Raw genomic sequence first — 18,615 nt, 5'->3', positions numbered from 1 at the left:
GTGAGTTATAGTTGCCTGCACTAACTATAACGGGGGAATTTCATTGGTTTTTTACGAGTGAAATGTCCAGCTAACTATAACATGTGTCAAACCTATGGTTTTTTCAGAGAATATATATATATATATATATATATATATATATATATATATATATATATATATATATATATACACTCCTTGCAAGAAAAAGCAAATTCAACTACATTAATGGAAATTGGTACAGTATCGTTCTTTAACTATTTACCTAGTTGTCAACAATTTAACTATGGTTTCGAATAGAGAAAAACTATCTGAACTTTTTCCTTGGGAATTATTTTTTGAGTATATATATATATATCCAAATGCACCTTGACGAAGCAGGCACCCTTCCAAGCGGGTCGGGGCTTCTTGGCGTCGTCACCGCCTCCATATTCCATACGCAAACCATACCGCAATTGCAGCAAGTAGAAGCCCACCATTCGGAGAAGTAAGTCAAATGTAGCTTTAATTTTCAAGGACAGCAGTCACAGAATGCAGCATTACGCGTTTCGAGCGTACAACGCTCTTAATCATATGCAGTCCAGAGGCTCAGCTGTTCCCACCTTAAGTATGCTGTGGTAGTGAACAGCGAGGGGGGACCACACACACCTTCGGTTTTAAAGTAACCTTCATCAATGTTAATGTTTTGTTTGAGTACACGCACTTTGGCAATCAGAGTACATATAGTAGCTGAACTCCCATATTTATTGCATCGTGCAATTATTTCAACACAGAGTTCAAACTTTGCATCTCCATTGTCAGTGCTATCCGTAATCGGACTCCATTACCCATGATGCTTCATCTTGGTGTTCAAGTCACGGTGTGGCCTTCCCCTAAATTGCGACATTTAAGATGTTAAAGTCTTGGATAACTGAGGAACAGTTGTTAATCTATTTGAAAGGAAAAAGTTTCCATATCCTTCTTACTTGTAGGGAATAGTTCCCTTGATGGTAACAATCCTTCCTCCGTTCATTCCACGAGCGCTCAGCCTCATAGCAGGTACCATTCAGTCAGTGTCTTGCTTCGCTGGTGTCCTTTCTTTTTGCCTTTTGTTTCTCCTAAGTGCGGAGGTCACCCTCCACAAACCCTGGCTGCAACCCAAAATGTTCCATGGTTTCAGGACCAGCGGTCCTTCCCTCGATTCAGTGGCGGAGCCTCCCATTTCGGTGGTAGCACCGCAGGAACCATCCATCCTGGGCCATAGTAGAGGCACCCGCCGGCTGCATCTACTATGGCCCAGGATGGATGGTTCCTGCGGTGCTACCACCGAAATGGGAGGCTCCGCCACTGAATCGAGGGAAGGACCGCTGGTCCTGAAACCATGGAACATTTTGGGTTGCAGCCAGGGTTTGTGGAGGGTGACCTCCGCACTTAGGAGAAACAAAAGGCAAAAAGAAAGGACACCAGCGAAGCAAGACACTGACTGAATGGTACCTGCTATGAGGCTGAGCGCTCGTGGAATGAACGGAGGAAGGATTGTTACCATCAAGGGAACTATTCCCTACAAGTAAGAAGGATATGGAAACTTTTTCCTTTCAAATAGATTAACAACTGTTCCTCAGTTATCCAAGACTTTAACATCTTAAATGTCGCAATTTAGGGGAAGGCCACACCGTGACTTGAACACCAAGATGAAGCATCATGGGTAATGGAGTCCGATTACGGATAGCACTGACAATGGAGATGCAAAGTTTGAACTCTGTGTTGAAATAATTGCACGATGCAATAAATATGGGAGTTCAGCTACTATATGTACTCTGATTGCCAAAGTGCGTGTACTCAAACAAAACATTAACATTGATGAAGGTTACTTTAAAACCGAAGGTGTGTGTGGTCCCCCCTCGCTGTTCACTACCACAGCATACTTAAGGTGGGAACAGCTGAGCCTCTGGACTGCATATGATTAAGAGCGTTGTACGCTCGAAACGCGTAATGCTGCATTCTGTGACTGCTGTCCTTGAAAATTAAAGCTACATTTGACTTACTTCTCCGAATGGTGGGCTTCTACTTGCTGCAATTGCGGTATGGTTTGCGTATGGAATATATATATATATATATATATATATATATATATATATATATATATATATATATATATATATATATATATATATATATATATATATATATTCATTCATTCAAGGACACCGTCTTGTGTCCGAAACGCGTCATACAGCACTGTTGAAATGCACGCAAAATAAAAAATCTGGCACCAGCTATATAGTGTATCCGTGTTCCTGTGTGTGCAGACTGCACTTGGGAGTTACGCTGTGGAGATGTGTATATATAGTGTGTGTGTGTGTGTATATATATTATGTGGTGTTTAATTCAAACAGTTCATTAACCTGCTCAAGTAGTATGTTCATTATTCTTTGACATATAACTAAAGTTGCAAAAACAATACCATGAGAATTGAATACATTTTTAACATCATAACTGGTTTTTATTTTTCCTCAGAAATTCTAAAAAAGAAGCTGATTTAAACCACGCTCTGAGTCGATTAAGAGAACTTGAAGCTCTTCTAAACTCAAAAGAAGCAGAGTTGGCCACAGCTCTGGGTACAAGGCGAGGTTTAGAAGGACAGTTCCACGACTTAAAGGACCAGCTTGCATCTGTGAGAAACATCCTCATATTTTTATTAATCTTGATATTAATCGACTAATAAATGTACTTGTACGTAAGCTATAGTTATCGACTGAAAAGTCAAAGGGCTTGTGAGGTAGCTTGAGCGTTCTCTATTTTATTGCACCATTCTCTATATAAGTTTTTTTTTCTTTTTTAATTCTTTATTTCTTGTTAAATAATCCATGGCACCACATGTGAACACAGTTTGTACTCTAAACTGTAGAATTCAGTAATCTCCTATAGAATGAACGTACTAAAAAACAAGACCAAGATGAGCGCCACCCCAATAATAGTCTGCATTTGCTTCCTAGTAACACTCCTTCAGCTAAAAGTTCCTTGCTGCCAACAGGTCCCCTACCCTCATTGTCTACCATAAAATTGCTCATTCTCCTACCTCCCAAAGGGCAGTTTGAGTTAGGAATGCAGATTGGAGTTTGGGGGTGGGGGTAGGGATTGATGGATGTCCCATATTATAATTACTCGAAGTCTTGTGGTTATTCGCATGCCCAACAGTAAGCCTAACTAATGCCTATCCTTCTCTCCCAGATAAGAACAATTAAGTTGTGTCACCAGTCTTCCTATTGAACTAGAGCATAATGGCTCCATGTAGAGCAGCCACCTGGGGAGTCCATTTGTACTGGTGTCAATGAGGCCCTGGTAAGGCGTTCTCTTGTGCAGCACCCCGCCTCCTATCAGGGAATTGCAGAAGGACTGTAGCGCAGGGTTGTGCTAATCATTTGTGTGTTCAATGCCTCATCTCACTGTCTACAGCAACTAAGGCTGCTCGACCTGCCTGTGCCTATTTCACAATGATGAGAATCTCAGCATCTACAGCGCCCACCTGTGGGAATGACTAAACTATCTCACAAACCTGCCCAGGCTACTAATCTGCTCGCACACTCCTTTGTGGGTGTGGCCCAGTCTCCGTCATACTGGTTTTCCAAGGCTGGCCACAAATTAGTTCATTTCCACATAGTCAGATACAACAAACAATTTCCCATATTTCTCTGGTGCCTCCTATCTGTGGTGTCAGGATGGGCTTCCTAAGGAAGGAGCTTTAGTGTGTTAAATAGCGGCCATTACAGAGGGCAGCAAGCTCCATCTTCTTGTGAGCCATTATTCAAATCTTTTCTCGTATTTAAATATTTATACTCTAGGAATTCAATTCAGGAATCATAGGATGCATAACTCAATTACCAAATGCTTTAGTTGTCGTGTTTAATCTTAGTTTGTGGTCTGTTAGTGCATAATAGGAAGACAAGCCTGTATTCATCTTTCACACTAAAATGTGAGGTTTTGGCCTATTGAGATCTATCACACAGTGTTACACTTGTTTGTGCACAAAGATCGACTGCTTGAGGTAAATGCTATTACAAACCGTAATGAAGGTGTTTGCAGACCTAGGCTGCAGCGGTCAAAAACCCACCCCCTGAGAGAAGCATCTCTAAGAAAGATCTGTTTCTCTCTTCCAGCCTTCTTCAGGTGGCCGATCCCGTTCTTGTGTAAGGTGTTTCCCCATGCATGTGATTTTAGAAGTAGTCCTGTTCTTCTAGGCCCCTCCTTTTCTGGTTTATGAACGGTGTTTGTACTATGTGAACCACAAGTACTCTATACATAACGCCACCATTCTTCCACAATACCCCGAACTGGTCATAAAACGAGGACTTCTCTCATGCGCTTGCAAATTAGAACTGTAATTTCTTGATTGTTTCAGTTTTGGATACAGTTTATCTTAACTGTCAAATTTCCCTTTTAGCTTGAATGCTCAAAGCGTGATACAGCCAAGCAACTTCATGATGAAATGCTGAGGAGAGTTGACCTCGAAAACAAAACGCAGACTCTTAAAGAGCAAATGGAATTTCAGAAGTCTATCCATGACCAGGTAGAAGTCACTTGCACTGAACCTATGGGTGGAGATGTCTTTGTGAAGCTAGAGGTTTGATGACTTGAATTTGTAATTGTCACCATTTATTGAGTAGTCATACGAACATTACATTGCGAATAATTAAACTGACATTCAGGAATGTAGACCATGCTTGCAAAGGAAGTCCTGCAAAAATTGTTTCCATGCAAGTAAGTGGGTGGGCCTTGTTTAAAATTGTAAGTGCAGCATGCATGATATTACAGTCCGTATCCTTAAACTCGTGTCATGATTTTCAATAGCAATAGTTTTGAGCGGTTTCGAAGTAGATTTTTGAGAAATTTGTGATTTGAAGACACAAATATGGAATGTAACTTTAAGCCTAGGCGTAGTTCTGCTATGCGCAACTCCGCGAAGTTACAAAAAACCTCTGCGAAATTCTTTAAGTGGCAGAGTGTAGTAAGAACTGCTGTTCATGCTTGTCATACTGCTGCTCTGTTAGAAATTCTACCCGAGCAGCAGCTTGCGCTTGCTAACTTACTGTTCGCGAGCAGGGAAAAAACTCCGCTGCACTATGCAAAGCGGAGTTTTCTGCACTCCGCGAGCAGAGTTCAATGCCTAGGCCTAGTAACTATCTCCAATGATATTAACGCAATTCTGAGCACATTGTGGAACTACTGTTTTACTTGTTGATCATCCTGGTAGAAGCCATTGTGAGTACCCTCCATGAGTTTCAAACTATTGAGTCTTACTTGAAATATCCAGCTCGCTGCAACAACTTGCAAAACTTTGTAGTTTAAACATTTTAAGTGGTTAGCATAGATGGCTAAGTAAGGGATCGCTAAGAGTGGAGTAAGGCACTTCAAGACACTTTCAATAGTGGATGGAAAGCCGGTCATGTAGGTGATCTTGGAGTTGATGTGGGGATTTATGTTCAAAGTGGGATTGAAAGGAAACAAGTAGACAAACCAGAAGGCTTGACATAAAAAGGGCCAAGCTATACTTGCAGAATTTATGAGTTTCAGCAACATGGAGACGGGGAAGAGATGGTTAGTTATAGGATTACAGGGAGAGGTAGAAGATCTCTCAGCACAAGAATCTTTGCCATTGAGAAACATCCTCTTGATGATTCCAGTGGGACAGATTATAATCCACTTGGAAGGAACGGAGGGTTACCCAGGGAACATGGTGTTTATTCTTCATATAACCCATTCTGATGCCGACTCTCTGAGCAAGCATTCAGAAGCACCAATTCAAAAATAAATAAAATGTTGCAGTTGCTTATTCAAAAGAATATTGGCATAACAGTTCATGGGATTATTGAGCACATTTGTTTTATGGTATTTTAATCACTTTAGGTTGTGGTATATGGGGCAGTTCTCACTTAAGCCTTAATAACCGATTTGTGACAAAAGATGTTATGTTAATAATATTATGGTAATAATTTTGTCGCATGTGAATACCAATGATGTCTTGTCTCTAGTGACAAACATTAGGACATGGGACAGAGGTGGGGGACAGAGTTTTAAATGGAGGTGCAAAAATGCCAAGTTCAGTTGGTTCCTAAATTTTAGAAGATTTGAAGGACCTATGAGCTAGTTAGGCATTAGGTTCCATCATTTGCAAATGGAATGGGGAAAAATCTGCTTCATCCTATGTGCTTTTTTGATTCTGGGAATGTTTGCGTATCTTGCTGCGCTGGACCACTGGTCTGAGTAGGCACATATCATTTAAAAGTTTCTTGATAAAAGAGGGGAGCAGCCTGGTGCAGGGCCTTGTGGGCCCAGCACTAGGCCTTAAACTTGATTTAGTATTCAGTACAATTCCCTTGGGGTTTGCACAACTGAACTCAGTCCACTGAACATATCCAGACAAAATTTGCCTACCTTTTACCTCCACAAGTTCTAGGTTTATAAGATTACCCGAAGGGAAATGAGAACATTTTCATAATGTGGTGTTTTTAATTTTGTGGGGTTGGGTAGGAACTTTACCCACTTGCCAGCTTTATAAAACTGAGGGAGTGAGGAAAAAGCCCCAAAAACGTACCTTTTCACTACATATTTTGCAATTTTCTAAGTGGAGGTCAATATTTCCTATTTTTGCAGTTTAATAATACATTCTGATTTTTTGAGTTCTGCAAATTGGCATTTGTACAGATTCCTCATGGTTTTCTAAATTAATAGTTGAAATAAAAAAAGTAACGAATGTAAGAAATTAGAAATGGATGTTTTTATACTCAGTAACTTTTTACCTTCATGGCTAGTCTTCAAAAGAAATGTACGATGAAGTCCATAATGCTCTTCTAGTCACAGAGGTGTATAATCTTTGTCAAATGTCCAAAAGCCCTAGACTCTTGGTGTGGCTTTATTGGATACAAGAATTTACCCAGAGTGCTGAAACCCCCACACTCCTCTCACTGTCTATGGAGGATGGCTGCAGCACGAGAGCCAGGGGCCACCATAGACATTTTCAAAAACTAGACACATGGAACAGGCTGGGATGGCAATGTGTCAATCCCACCACTTTTTCTAATATGGTGTCAGGCGCTATTCAGGGTCCCACAGGTCAAGCAAGGGCTACTGAGCCTCCACCATAGTGGTAGAGGTCATTTGCCTTTGGACCTGACTGGCCATAATGGGATGGACCAGAGACCGTTATAACCTCTTCAGCACTTTACTCTCAGTGGTACTGATGGCAAGCAGGGAAGTAGTGTCAGTGAGTAAGATCAGAACCCAATAGTTATCATATCAATAACCTATTGTCCAACCCAGTGAGTTACTTCTAAAAAGAAAAATACTTGATTTACATACTAAAAGTAAATGCTACTCAAGTAATAATGTACAAGCTGAATTTAGTGATTAAGGTGCTGGGCTAATCACACCTTTATCCACTGTTCTATTCCTCTTCCTCTGGTTTCTCCCTTCCTTTGGTCTAAGCTGTGCCTCCCTGATAGTAGGAATGTCCATGGTTGCTTTAGTATTGTCTGTGGTACAGAATAATCCGCCCCCTCCCTGCATGCTGATCACAGTTCAAAAGCAGTCTCTGCCCACCTTCTGGGAGAGAATACATGCTTCAGTTTGGACTCTGCCCCCTCTTGCAATTGTGTTGTTGCATATCTGTGCAGCAGTGGGAGACAAAATCCAAGGCACTTCAGGTTGAAGATTCAAGTAACCTGAAGTTGTGGTGGTTCCATGGGGTGGATCTTGTCAGTGCCAACCTCTACTGGCTTTTTGGTGGTATGCTCTTACTCAACTTTAGGTCACCTAATTGTGGAGTGACCAAACCAGTCTCTAGGTCACAGTAGCAAGGGATGAGCCGCAGTCTCATGTCTTCTGATGGACATTTCTAACCTCCGGCACCAGGCATGGTTGTACAGCAGTCCTCCGAGTACTCTGCAGAGCACTCTCTTCATTGGTCATAGACTCTGAACTGGAACAAGTGGTTTAGTGGTTATTACCTTTATACAGTGAAAACCGGAAGCAGAGGTGAATCCGTTGTGTACACTTGCAGAACACGTTAGGGGGGTGGTTCTCCTTTAAAGTGTCATCTCCAGGCTACTATTCGGACAGAGCTTATGTGCAGATTGATACTCCTCACATCAGGGTAGTCTCCATCCTGGACCCCGTCCCCCCAAACAAAGAGCTACAAGGTACAAAGAGTTGTGAGCTTTCGGTACCTGGCTGTCATTTGCCACACTGAAAAGTGATCAGGGGAAAGACCAAAGGCCAGCCTCCCCTTTAGTTGTTTTAGGTCATCCTTAAAGTCACCCTGAACAACAAAGGCTGCAGTCTCACCTTTCATACTCATGATGTACTAAATGGTAGTGCTGCTGGACTACTCATCAGCAGCTTATATTGGCAAAAGGCCAAACTGAACTTCCAAAGGAGCCTTGTCTCCTCTGTCCTGACTTTGGTGTCTAGGGCTCCGCCGTCTGCTTCAGAAATGTAAACACACTTCCTCGGTCTGGTACAACCACCTCCCCTCCATTAGTGCACAAGACCAAGGGCATCCAAAATGGATCCCTCTGGCCTCCAGTACGCTGGTTCACTCATGCACAATGTAGGCCGCCAGACAGACACACTCTGAAGTCTCATATTAAGGGTTCTGGTCAAAACTATGGATTCACAAATCACTGTTTGTGCTAAATCCATGGGAGAGACCGTAGTCGACTGTCAGTGAAGTGAGGCATGCTTGGTGTGCCCTTCCGAGGTCCAAGGCCTCCTTCGTGTTAAAGACTGACCTAGGTCTCTGAGCGCTCTCTAGATTAGTGGGAGGCTTGGGGAAAAATCAAAATTCAGGATAGCATATGCACACAGTTGGGCAGAACACTGTTGAACACCATGCCGGAGACATTCCAATCCCAATATTTCTTTTTACGGAGTTTTGTATAGCACAAACTTGACCGGAAGGTATCTGGTATCAGAGCTCTTTACACAAGCACCAGTTGCATTACATGAGGACACATTCATTTTTGTTAGGCATGGGGAAATTAAGTGAATTGCCCAGAATCGCAGGATGTTGCGTGTCCTTACCAAGACTCTAATCCGGTTCCCCAGATTTTATGTTGACCGCCCTAGCCGTTAGGCCAACTCCAGATGGAAAAACTTCAATATCCTCATATTTCTGTGACGCAAACCTTTATAACTGACAGCTAACAGCATTCCCACACTACCCAACGAAAATGGTACACCACATTTGTGGGTGGACCTATCATGCCCGACCGGAATAAGACCCAACTTAGACTATGTAAAATCAGTGTAGTGGCAATGTGGTCTTAACTTGTTTAGATTTTTTTTGTTTCATTCATATCACATATCTTAGAGACAAATGGAAATGCAAGATGGTAAATTTTTTGTTATTGGCTGTAAGTGCCAGAGGTTTGTCACATAAATGTGAGTAAAATTGCATTTGTGGGTCAATACTATAACATTCTGACTTGGATTACATGCTGGGTTTTGTGCAAGCCACACCCACCCCCTCTTGCCTAGGTTTCAAGTGTTCAGAAATGCCCATAGTTGTTATGGTTTTCTGGGTGCCATCTCACCAAATCTCTCCTGGCAGTTGGCATTAACATTTAGGCCTTGAGTGTTTTTTTTTGCTCTCTCTTTGACTTTGGTAGAACATTCTGAGTCGGACAGCATGATCCGTGCAAAAAGCATCCCATGGATTCCCTTGGTCTGAAGGTTTTAGAAATGCCCAGGGTTGGTGGGATTTCTCGGGTGACAACTGACCCTGTGCCTTGGTTTTGACATATATCGGGCATTTGGGGTTTTACAGCTTGCTCAGATGCATGCAAGCTGCACCCACATGAATTACTCTGGGTCACTAGGGTTCCAAAAGGCCCAAGGCTAATTGGCTGACCTAGTGCTAGAGTATGTAGCAGGGTCCCATTTCTACCCCTTTGGTGTCAGAATTAAAGCATATACGTGAGCAAAAATTCCTAATCCACCAATCCGGACAGAACCATTCCGGCCATAGGCTGGGCTGTGCTAAATTGTCCAAAATGCCTTGAGAAGATAGAAGATTTAGGCCATATGCCCTCGAGCTAACTCTGGTATATCTCTTCTATATGAGCCATCACCCCCCAGGTCACTGTCTTCAGGTCCTTTACAGTAAACCAGTCCCCAAGCTACTCCTCCTCCTCCCCCCGAGAAGCTGTCCCCCACGAGGGACCGTCCTGTTATATACATTTGACCAATCACTGCTGTTTTTGTTTTATGCTGCTAGCCAATATAATCAAGCCCCATAAAAAGCGAGATGAAAATGTGCTTAACAAATATTTTTTGGGGTGATGACGTAATGGGTTAAATTGGCTAAATCCTGAATCCTACCATGGGGCAAAAGGGTTGTCTTATCTACCCATCCCATACACAATTAAAAAGAAAAAAGTAATCCCTGGTGCTCTTGTAAACTTTAACCCCTTCGCTGCTAGGCCTTTTCCTCCCCTGTGCTAAGCCTTTTTTGGCTATTTGGGGTAGTTCGCTCTTAGGCCCCTGTAACTTTTTGACCACATAAGGTATCCACGCCAAATTTGTGTCCTTTTCTTCCAACATCATGGGAGTTCTAAAGGTACCCAGGATTTGTGGATTCCCCTGTAGGAGACCCAGAAATTAGCCAAAATACAGCAATATTTTGTTTTTTTGGGGTGAAAATGGGGAAAAAAGTACTACAGATTAAAGCGTCTGGTTTTTTTTCCCTGCAAATTGTATCAACAAAGGGGTTGTGGTGCTGGAATCGCCATCTTCCCAACTTTCAGGGACAAGAGCCTTTTGTCCAAAAACCAAAATTGTTTGTGCAGTTTGGGCATTTTTCTGGGACATAGCCTATTTTTGCTATTTTTTGTGTGCTTTCAACCTCCTTCCAGTTAATGGTAGAAATGGGTATGAAAGCTATACATTTTAAAAAAGTAGAAAAAATTCTGACTTTTTTACACTTTTTCTTTAATTTGGAAGGCAGAAATGCATCGAAAGTCAATGGGTAATAACAGTTTCTCTACAAATCTGTGTTACCCCAAGTCTCCCGATACAAATGGTACCTCACTTGTGTGGGTAGGCCTAGTGCCCGTGACAGGAAACGGCCCAAAACGCAACGTGGACACACCACATTTTCACAGTGAAAACTGACCCTTTTTTTGCAAAGTGCTTAGCTGTAGATTTTGAACCCTAGCTCTGCCGGCACCATAGGAAACCTAGCAAGCCTATACATTTTTGAAAACTAGACAACCAAGGGAATCGAGGATGGGGTGACTTGCCTGGCTCTCACCAGGTTCTGTTACCCAGAATCCCTTGCAAACCTCAATTTGTCTAACACATTTTCCTCACATCTCACCAGGGGGGGGGGCAGAAAGACTAGAATTTCTCTGGGGAGGTGGGGGTATTTTCATGTCCGTTGTGGGTAGCCCCCACCCCTAATTGTACTTGCCAAAAACAATCCCTGGTTTCTAGTGGGTTTTCTGCTCCCGGGGGGGGAGAGGGTGGGGCAGATTGGAGTCTACTGTCTCCATCTGTCCCCTAGGCAGACCCTCTAGCTTTTCGCGATTTCGCGTTTCACGAAAAAATCCCGAAATCGGTTGACTATCGCGATGGCCGCGATATTTACAATTATTGCCGCGATAATTATAAAAAAGTGTCATGAAAACAAAGTATGCCCTTTTATTGTCCGTGCACACGTCACTACGTGCCGCCGTCCAGCCATCAAATACCTGCTTCCTCCTGGCCGTGGCTTTGATGTGCAAATGCAGCTACTGGCGCCTCGCTCCGATCAGTCCCACGTGAACAGGACCTTTACTCTCATGATGACGCCAGAGGCTCAGCGAGAGTGTAGGTCGGCTCAGGCTGCGGAAGGATGTTATCTGTTTCCTGCCGCCTGGGCATTTCTTGGCATTAATGTCTAGGGGAAGGTTGCTTAAGAAATGTACAAGTGCAGGTGGGCTGATTGACGAGTGCCTGGTGAGCACGCTCCATGCCGTACTTACTGCCTTTTGTTGATTTTATTCTTCGTGTAACACTGCTTTTATTGTGGTGGCTCAGCAAACGCTTGCCTTGTCAGAAAGCAGGATTAGGAGACGGCTGATTGACCTGAAAGAAGTGTTTTGTTTATTTGGGCTTCTGTCCATGTCTGTGGGTCAGAGAGTGGTCAGCGATCCGTCATCTTCCGTCACATCACCTGTTCTTCAGAAAACTCAGAGAAACTGATATGAGCAATGGAGCCTTCAACTACTATTTGTTATAATGCTCGCTGCTCAGAATGTTAACCGTGGTTAACATCCTGCATTGAAGGTGTTAAGCGACGTTAATTGCCCAATTATTAGCTGAGCTGATGGCAAGACTGTACAGTGAGGTCAAAGTAAATTAATAGCTCCTAATGCGCAAACACGAGGATAATAAAACTAGCAACAGTTGTTCCCCCAAAGACCACACAAAAACAGGCACATAAACATGCCCAATGTTTCTAACTCATGTCCTTTTCAGTCAATTTACAAAGCAGACAAACAACCTTCACACAGTCAGCCAATAACAGCATCCCACATTGGGAGCAAATTCGTTTTTTGGGTGCTGTAGAGGTTACCAACCGTACAGACCCATTACATGTAAAGTGTGCTCCTTTCCTGAATCTTTTTAAACAAATGCAATTTTTATTTTGATACTGTCAACCACACGTCAAATCTGCTAACAACGCAGCCATGCTTCGTTGTAACTAACTTCTCTAGACTGGTCAACAGACTACAAGCTCAGTGCTATATAATACAAATATTTTAATAAATTATTAAATGATAAAAGGCATACAGACACCACCCTCCTGGTAAACAGCTCAAAGCAAAAAGCAAATAGTATAAGTGAAAATGCTTTGAGGCACCATATACCCAGCCTGGACAGTCTTCAGTTAGGGGGGGGAAGAGGTGGTTAGAACCATACAGAGAAACACTAAATGATCCATTTGTAAATTAACCATTGAGTGCACAGGAGAAACTCTTAGTGGGTAGTGGAGACTCAAGTTTTTTTTGAGCAGTTCCCTCACAAGGATAGTTACTCAGGCACGAGTGCAAATCTTTGGGGTAAAAAAATTGAGGATCGGAAGGTAATGAAATAAGGGGACAGGGTGAGGATGGATTGTGGAGCCTGAGGAGGAACTTAAAAATGTAGGTGCACCATCAAGAAAGGAAAACTCTGGAGCTGGCCTCTGTGGGTCTTTTATGGTCTGTAGTAATTGTGATCACATGTAGCACGCATATCTGCAAAACCATATTTTGAGGTTAACTGTGAGTTATTGTTTTTCTCACAGAGATCCTTTTGTTTGCTTGTGGAACTTATGCAGCACGGCGCTGAATTCCTTTTGTGTCCAGGAGTTTTCATGCAACAATAAAAATGTCAAGTCAACTGCTGAATAATGCTCCCGCAGTTGCAAGATCAGCATTTTGTCATGATAAAATAGGGCAGAGGATTATTATGCCTGCTGCAAAGTACGTGAATCAGGTTACAAAGGCACTAGGCTAGTGTCCTTCCATTTCTGGTACTTTGCTGCAGTTTCAAGATATTCTTAGAGTTTCTAACTGCTCAAATGGGGGTATTTCTGATATTTATTTGTTTCCCTAGACTTCATTGTTAGATTTTGTTCAGGAGAAACTGTCACTCATACCGTTGAAAGTCACTCATATTTACACTGAATTTATGAAAATGTCACACGTAAGCAATCTGAAACCTTGGCAGCTATGTACCCTGCAGCAGCGCTTCAGAACTGCTGGGGATATTTTAAGGTCCTTTTAGACCATAGGGTTTCAGATAAGAGGATAGATTTTTTTTAATGGATTTCCTTGCCTTTGTTCACTCACAAAGTGTCACTTAAATTGCCACGCTTAATTCACTGCATTACTTTCTAGTAAAGAGCTCTAGCAACAAAGCAGAACTTCCTGTATGGGTCATATTTGTATTATCAATATATTTTCAATGTTAAAAAGGGTGATAGAAATTACTGATTTTTAAAATGGACGGGTCCAGGAGGCAGCAATGTCCCGGCAGGGGTGCATACATGGGTGCTAGAACACCCCTGGGTGATTTAAGGCTGAAAAGGAATGACTACGAGTAAAATAAAGTGCCGCAAAAATGCCGCTAAATTTCCATTTTTGTGCCGCTAAATTTCTATTTTTGTGCCGCTAAATTTGCAAACCTATGCCGCAATATCTAGGGTGAGCAGAAAGGCTCTAATTTTGGCGGCCCTTACCCTATTTCAATTGCCCCCAAAAAAATCCCTGGGGTGATCCCCAAGCAGTGATCCACTGGGGAGTGGTACCATTAGAAAGGGGAGATTCTCCCCTTTCCAACGATACCTCGCCTCACTTACTACGTGCTCAGGGGGCTGAGATAGCCTCCTGAGCACGTAGAAAGCGAAACTGAAATGAGCCTCTTGGCTCATTTCAGTTTCGGTTTTACTGAAATTAAGTCAGCGCGACGTGCATGCTGATCGTCATTTCAGGGAAACCAGGAGGGCCTCAGGAGCTGGGGAAGCTCTCCCCCAGCTCCCGAGTATGTTGGGGGGGGGGGGGGGGGGAGGGGTGCGTCGGACGCGCGGGAGCAGTCTGACGTACATGAGCACTTGTGCGTCCGACTGCTCCCGCGCTTCCAACACTTTTATGGGGTTAAACCTCTGGGTGCTGATTTGGTGTGGACCTGTGTTGCTCTTTACCCACCCTGGATGCTCTGATTTGGAATAAACCCCTCTGTCTGTCCCCTGGTAGGCACCTGGTGTGGAAGGGTGTAGTTCGATGCCTAGGCGGGGCTCCCACCATGCCATCCACCCATAAATGATAGAAGAAATTCCTGGTGTCCAGTCTAGTCTGCCTCCCCTTCCGGCAGCCCAGTGCCAGATAGGTAAATTCCTTTTGTTCCCTCCCCTGGTGTGTACTGAGCTTCCTGTGGGTGGGCAGAGTAGTGCAAAGTCTGTTCTTTAACTTCTATCTAGACCCACACTAGCCTCTCAAGTCTAAGGTCTTATTAGGCTTCATAGAACCAGAGCAGGTCTTAACTACAGATCAGAAAGCAGGCTAAGATAATCCTAGACGCTCACTCACCAGGACATTAATTGAAGAGCAACTATAACTTGTGGAACTATCTATAATGAGGATCTAATACTTGCACAGCTCAAATGGCAGTGCAGCACCCCATCAGTGACAAACCTGAAGTTCAGTTAACTGTTTTATAAGCAACTTGTTTTAGCAGTTTTTCATTCTGTGCTAATATTTGCATGCTGATTTCTTGGATGTTTTCCATGTCTTTCTAATTGTGTTTATAAGTGAATAATAATGATACCATTCCATACTGTTGTATCAGTGTCAAAATAACTTCTTTACCAAAAGTAAAGGGTCCATTTTGTTATTTATGCTCCAATCCAATCTCTACTTATAAGATAGGGCTATTCACCCGTGAGGGTTTCGAGGCACTGAATAATGCTGCTGGGGCTCATTCAAATAACCAGGTCAGGAGTCCTTTTCTGAATACCAGCAAGGAGGATGAGGTCTGTAGGTGAAGTGGGAGGTCGTTCCAGGACTTCGCATTGAGGTGGGAGGAGTGTCCTCCACTATTACGAAGGATGCAGGGGGTTTGGGTGAGGAAGACCAAGTCAGAACGCAGGTGCCTGGTGGGAATTTAGTCGATGGTTGATGTACACTGGTCCATGGTTGTGGAGGGCTTTGAATCATGTGCAGTCTCTTGAGGTGCGCAGTGATCGCTTTGTAGATTGCATTGCCATGGTCCAATCTGCTGCTGACCATGGCTTGAGTGATTATGCACCTAGTGTCGATGGGGAGCCACTTGGAAATCTTACAGAGCATGCAGAGGGTGAGGAAGCTGGTGGATGAGTCTGTGTTGATCTGCTTCTTCATGGTAAGCTTACTGTCGAGGATGGTCCGTCTGCATTGGTGAGGGTCCTAATTTAGGGGGGCCAATAGGCATTGTACCATGGGGAGGTGTTTCCGAAGATCAGCACTCATTCTTGTCTGGGTTTTGTAGGCAGTTGTTTCGCATCCAGTCTGCGATGTTCATCATGCATGGCGGCTGGGTCTTCTGATGAGAGAATGATCTGGGTATCGTTGGCGTAGGATATAATGTTTTGTCCATTCCATCTTAAAATGTTGGCCAAGGGAGTCATGTAGGTGTTCAACAGGGTGGGCTGAGGGACAAACCTTGAGGGATGCCTCAGATGTTAAGTTCCTCAGATTCCAATGTTGTGCAGCCTTTTGATTAGGGTGTGGTGTGATACTGTGTCGAACCCTGCTGAGAGGTCAAGGAGGATCGGGGATACCATTTTTCCTTGGTTGAGGAGGGGGTCTGTCATCAGTGGCTTCCAACAATGGTTGTGGTGATTGATGTGTTGAGGATGGTGGTGAGTTCACTGCTGATCACTTTGCTTCTGATGTTGAAAATGTGGTGAGGGCGTGGGTCTGTGGGTGCTGCTGAGTGGACCGATATCATGATGACTGTGGTGTCTTGCATAGTGAACTTGCCCCAGGTAGTGAGTAGGAGGTCAGGTTCTTCATTTGTGGGTTTAAGATGGCTGAGGAAGCCACTGGGTTGGAGTTCGAAGTTTCTGTAGATGGTGGAGATATTGTTGTGGAAGTCTGCCATATAGTCACAGATTTCCTGTGAGAGGGTGAAGACTTTTCTGGTGGCTGATTGGCTGAAGAACTCTGACAATGTTGAAGAGTGCCTTGCTGTGGTTATAGTTTGTTTTGATGCGATCAGCCAGGGCACTTCTTTGTCTTTTTCAGGAGTTGGTGGTAATAATTGAGGGCAGTTTTTAAAGTAATTCAATCAGCGGACTCCATGCTGGTGCACCATTTTCTTTTGAGCCATTTGCAAGTATGCTTTGAGGTGCTTATATTGGTCATTTACCTACAGGCTTGCTTGGAGGATTTGTTTTGGACTTGGTGAGTGTGCCAACATAGTCGCCCCCTGAAAAATCTGTCATCCAGGCACAGAATTTCTTGACTGCCTGTTTGAGGGCTTCGGTCCATTGGCTCTGTGAGATCTTGTTCCAGCTGCAGTGTGATGTGCTGGGTGGTTTGGGGGTGGTGTCAGGGAATCCCGAGTTGGTGAAATAGACAATTTCGTGGTCCATTTAGATGAGCTCGGTGACATGGCTGAACTTGATTCTGTCGCAGGTCATGAAGATTGGGTTGAGTGTGTGTCCTAAGATGTGGATCGGGTTGACCATTTGGGTGGGACTGATGTTGCTAATGTTGTTGAGGAGGTTGGTGGTATTGGTATCATTGGGGTCGTCTAGGTAAGAGATTACGTTGTTTATGGCGTTGCAGAAGCTTGGGCATTTTCCTGGGGGTTTGTGGGTGAGGGTGCCTCTGATGGTTGTTTTGTTGTCAGGCCAGATTTGGAAGTTGAGGTGTTCCATGATCGGTGTGACGTCATCGGCGGTGGTAGTGCAGTGGACTTGTGTATGATGAAGATTCCACCTCCGTTCTTGATGATGCAGTCGTTGTGTGTGATCTTGTAGTCTTTCAGGCTTGGCTGTGGTGATGTCTGGCGCAAAAGCGGTGTTCAGCCAGGTCTCAGTGAGGAAAATAGAGTAATGACTGGGTTGAGAGAGGTGATAGTGTCCTAGATTTCATTGGTGTGTTTGGAGAGAGACTGTGCGTTTAGAAAGGAGGCTGTGTAGATGGTCTGAGGTGATTGAGGTTGGGGTGGTGGTCTCCGTGCTTACTGCAGCTTTGGTGCTGCAGAAGAAGAGTGCTACCAGGTGAAAAGGCCCAGCCATGCATTTGGGTGGAGGGTGGATTTGTGGCAGCAGTGTTTGGAGCCCTGGCTCGATGGTAATGAGTTCAGCGGTAGTGTATCTTCAGGTGGTGGTAGGGACAGGGGTTCTGGTACTGTGCTCGGCCCAGGTGCACACAGGCATGCTTTTGGCTCTCCGGCATCACACTGCAGTCTCCATAAGTCGTCCTGGGAGGGGCTAGTGGTCAGCAGAAGGCACAGAGCTGGAAAGAAAACTGCAGGAGTGGCGAACAGAGTTCAACAAAACAGTCAACCGACTAAGATGGGTGTAAGAACTCAAAATAACACCAAAATACAGTTCAGCAGAGAGTATTATACAAGGCATTAGAGGACTGGCAGTCCCAGTGCAAGCAAAGAGCGACTAGCAGCATTGGGGAGCGGCCGATCCTTTCAATAGCAACTTTGCTTTTTAATCTCTGCAATATCCAGTTTAAATGTATTGCATCCTCCTTTTATTAAACTTCTGATTCTAGAGTTGCGTCTTAAGCTATGGCAGTTGCTGCATATTTGGCATAAAGTATGTTAAGATTAAAAACGGCCCTAATGGTGGTTCCCATTTTGTTTGTTAAAGGAACTCGGTGAAACCAAACAACGCCATGAGACCAAAATAGTTGAAATAGATTCAGGCCGCCGTGTTGAATTTGAAAATAAACTTGCAGAAGCTCTACAACAGCTCAGAAGAGATCATGAGGAGCAAATCCAAGATTACAAGGAAGAGCTAGAACGAACATTCAGTGCCAAGGTGAGTTAAAGTACTGATATGTTTACAATCCTTTTAAAACTCTAGAATGATCAAATGTGTCATACAGTCCTTGTGAAATTCAACCTATTTTT

General features: G+C 43.6%; 1 protein-coding gene across 1 annotated transcript in view; it reads left to right on the top strand.

Moving 5' to 3' along the window:
- LOC146860422 (lamin-B3-like) overlaps positions 1-18,615 on the top strand; it is a 395,071-nt gene that overhangs the window by 91,623 nt on the left and 284,833 nt on the right. The window contains exons 2-4 of the mRNA XM_085644287.1: positions 2,476-2,632; positions 4,400-4,525; positions 18,353-18,523. Of these exons, the coding sequence (XP_085500413.1) occupies positions 2,476-2,632; positions 4,400-4,525; positions 18,353-18,523 (454 nt within the window). The remainder of the gene's footprint in view (positions 1-2,475; positions 2,633-4,399; positions 4,526-18,352; positions 18,524-18,615) is intronic.

The sequence above is a fragment of the Triturus cristatus genome, chromosome 3_1 (assembly GCF_964204655.1).
Source record: "Triturus cristatus chromosome 3_1, aTriCri1.1, whole genome shotgun sequence".
Lineage (NCBI taxonomy): Eukaryota > Metazoa > Chordata > Amphibia > Caudata > Salamandridae > Triturus > Triturus cristatus.
Note: the sequence above shows the minus strand (reverse complement) of the source record. Positions and strands in the feature narration are given on the sequence as shown.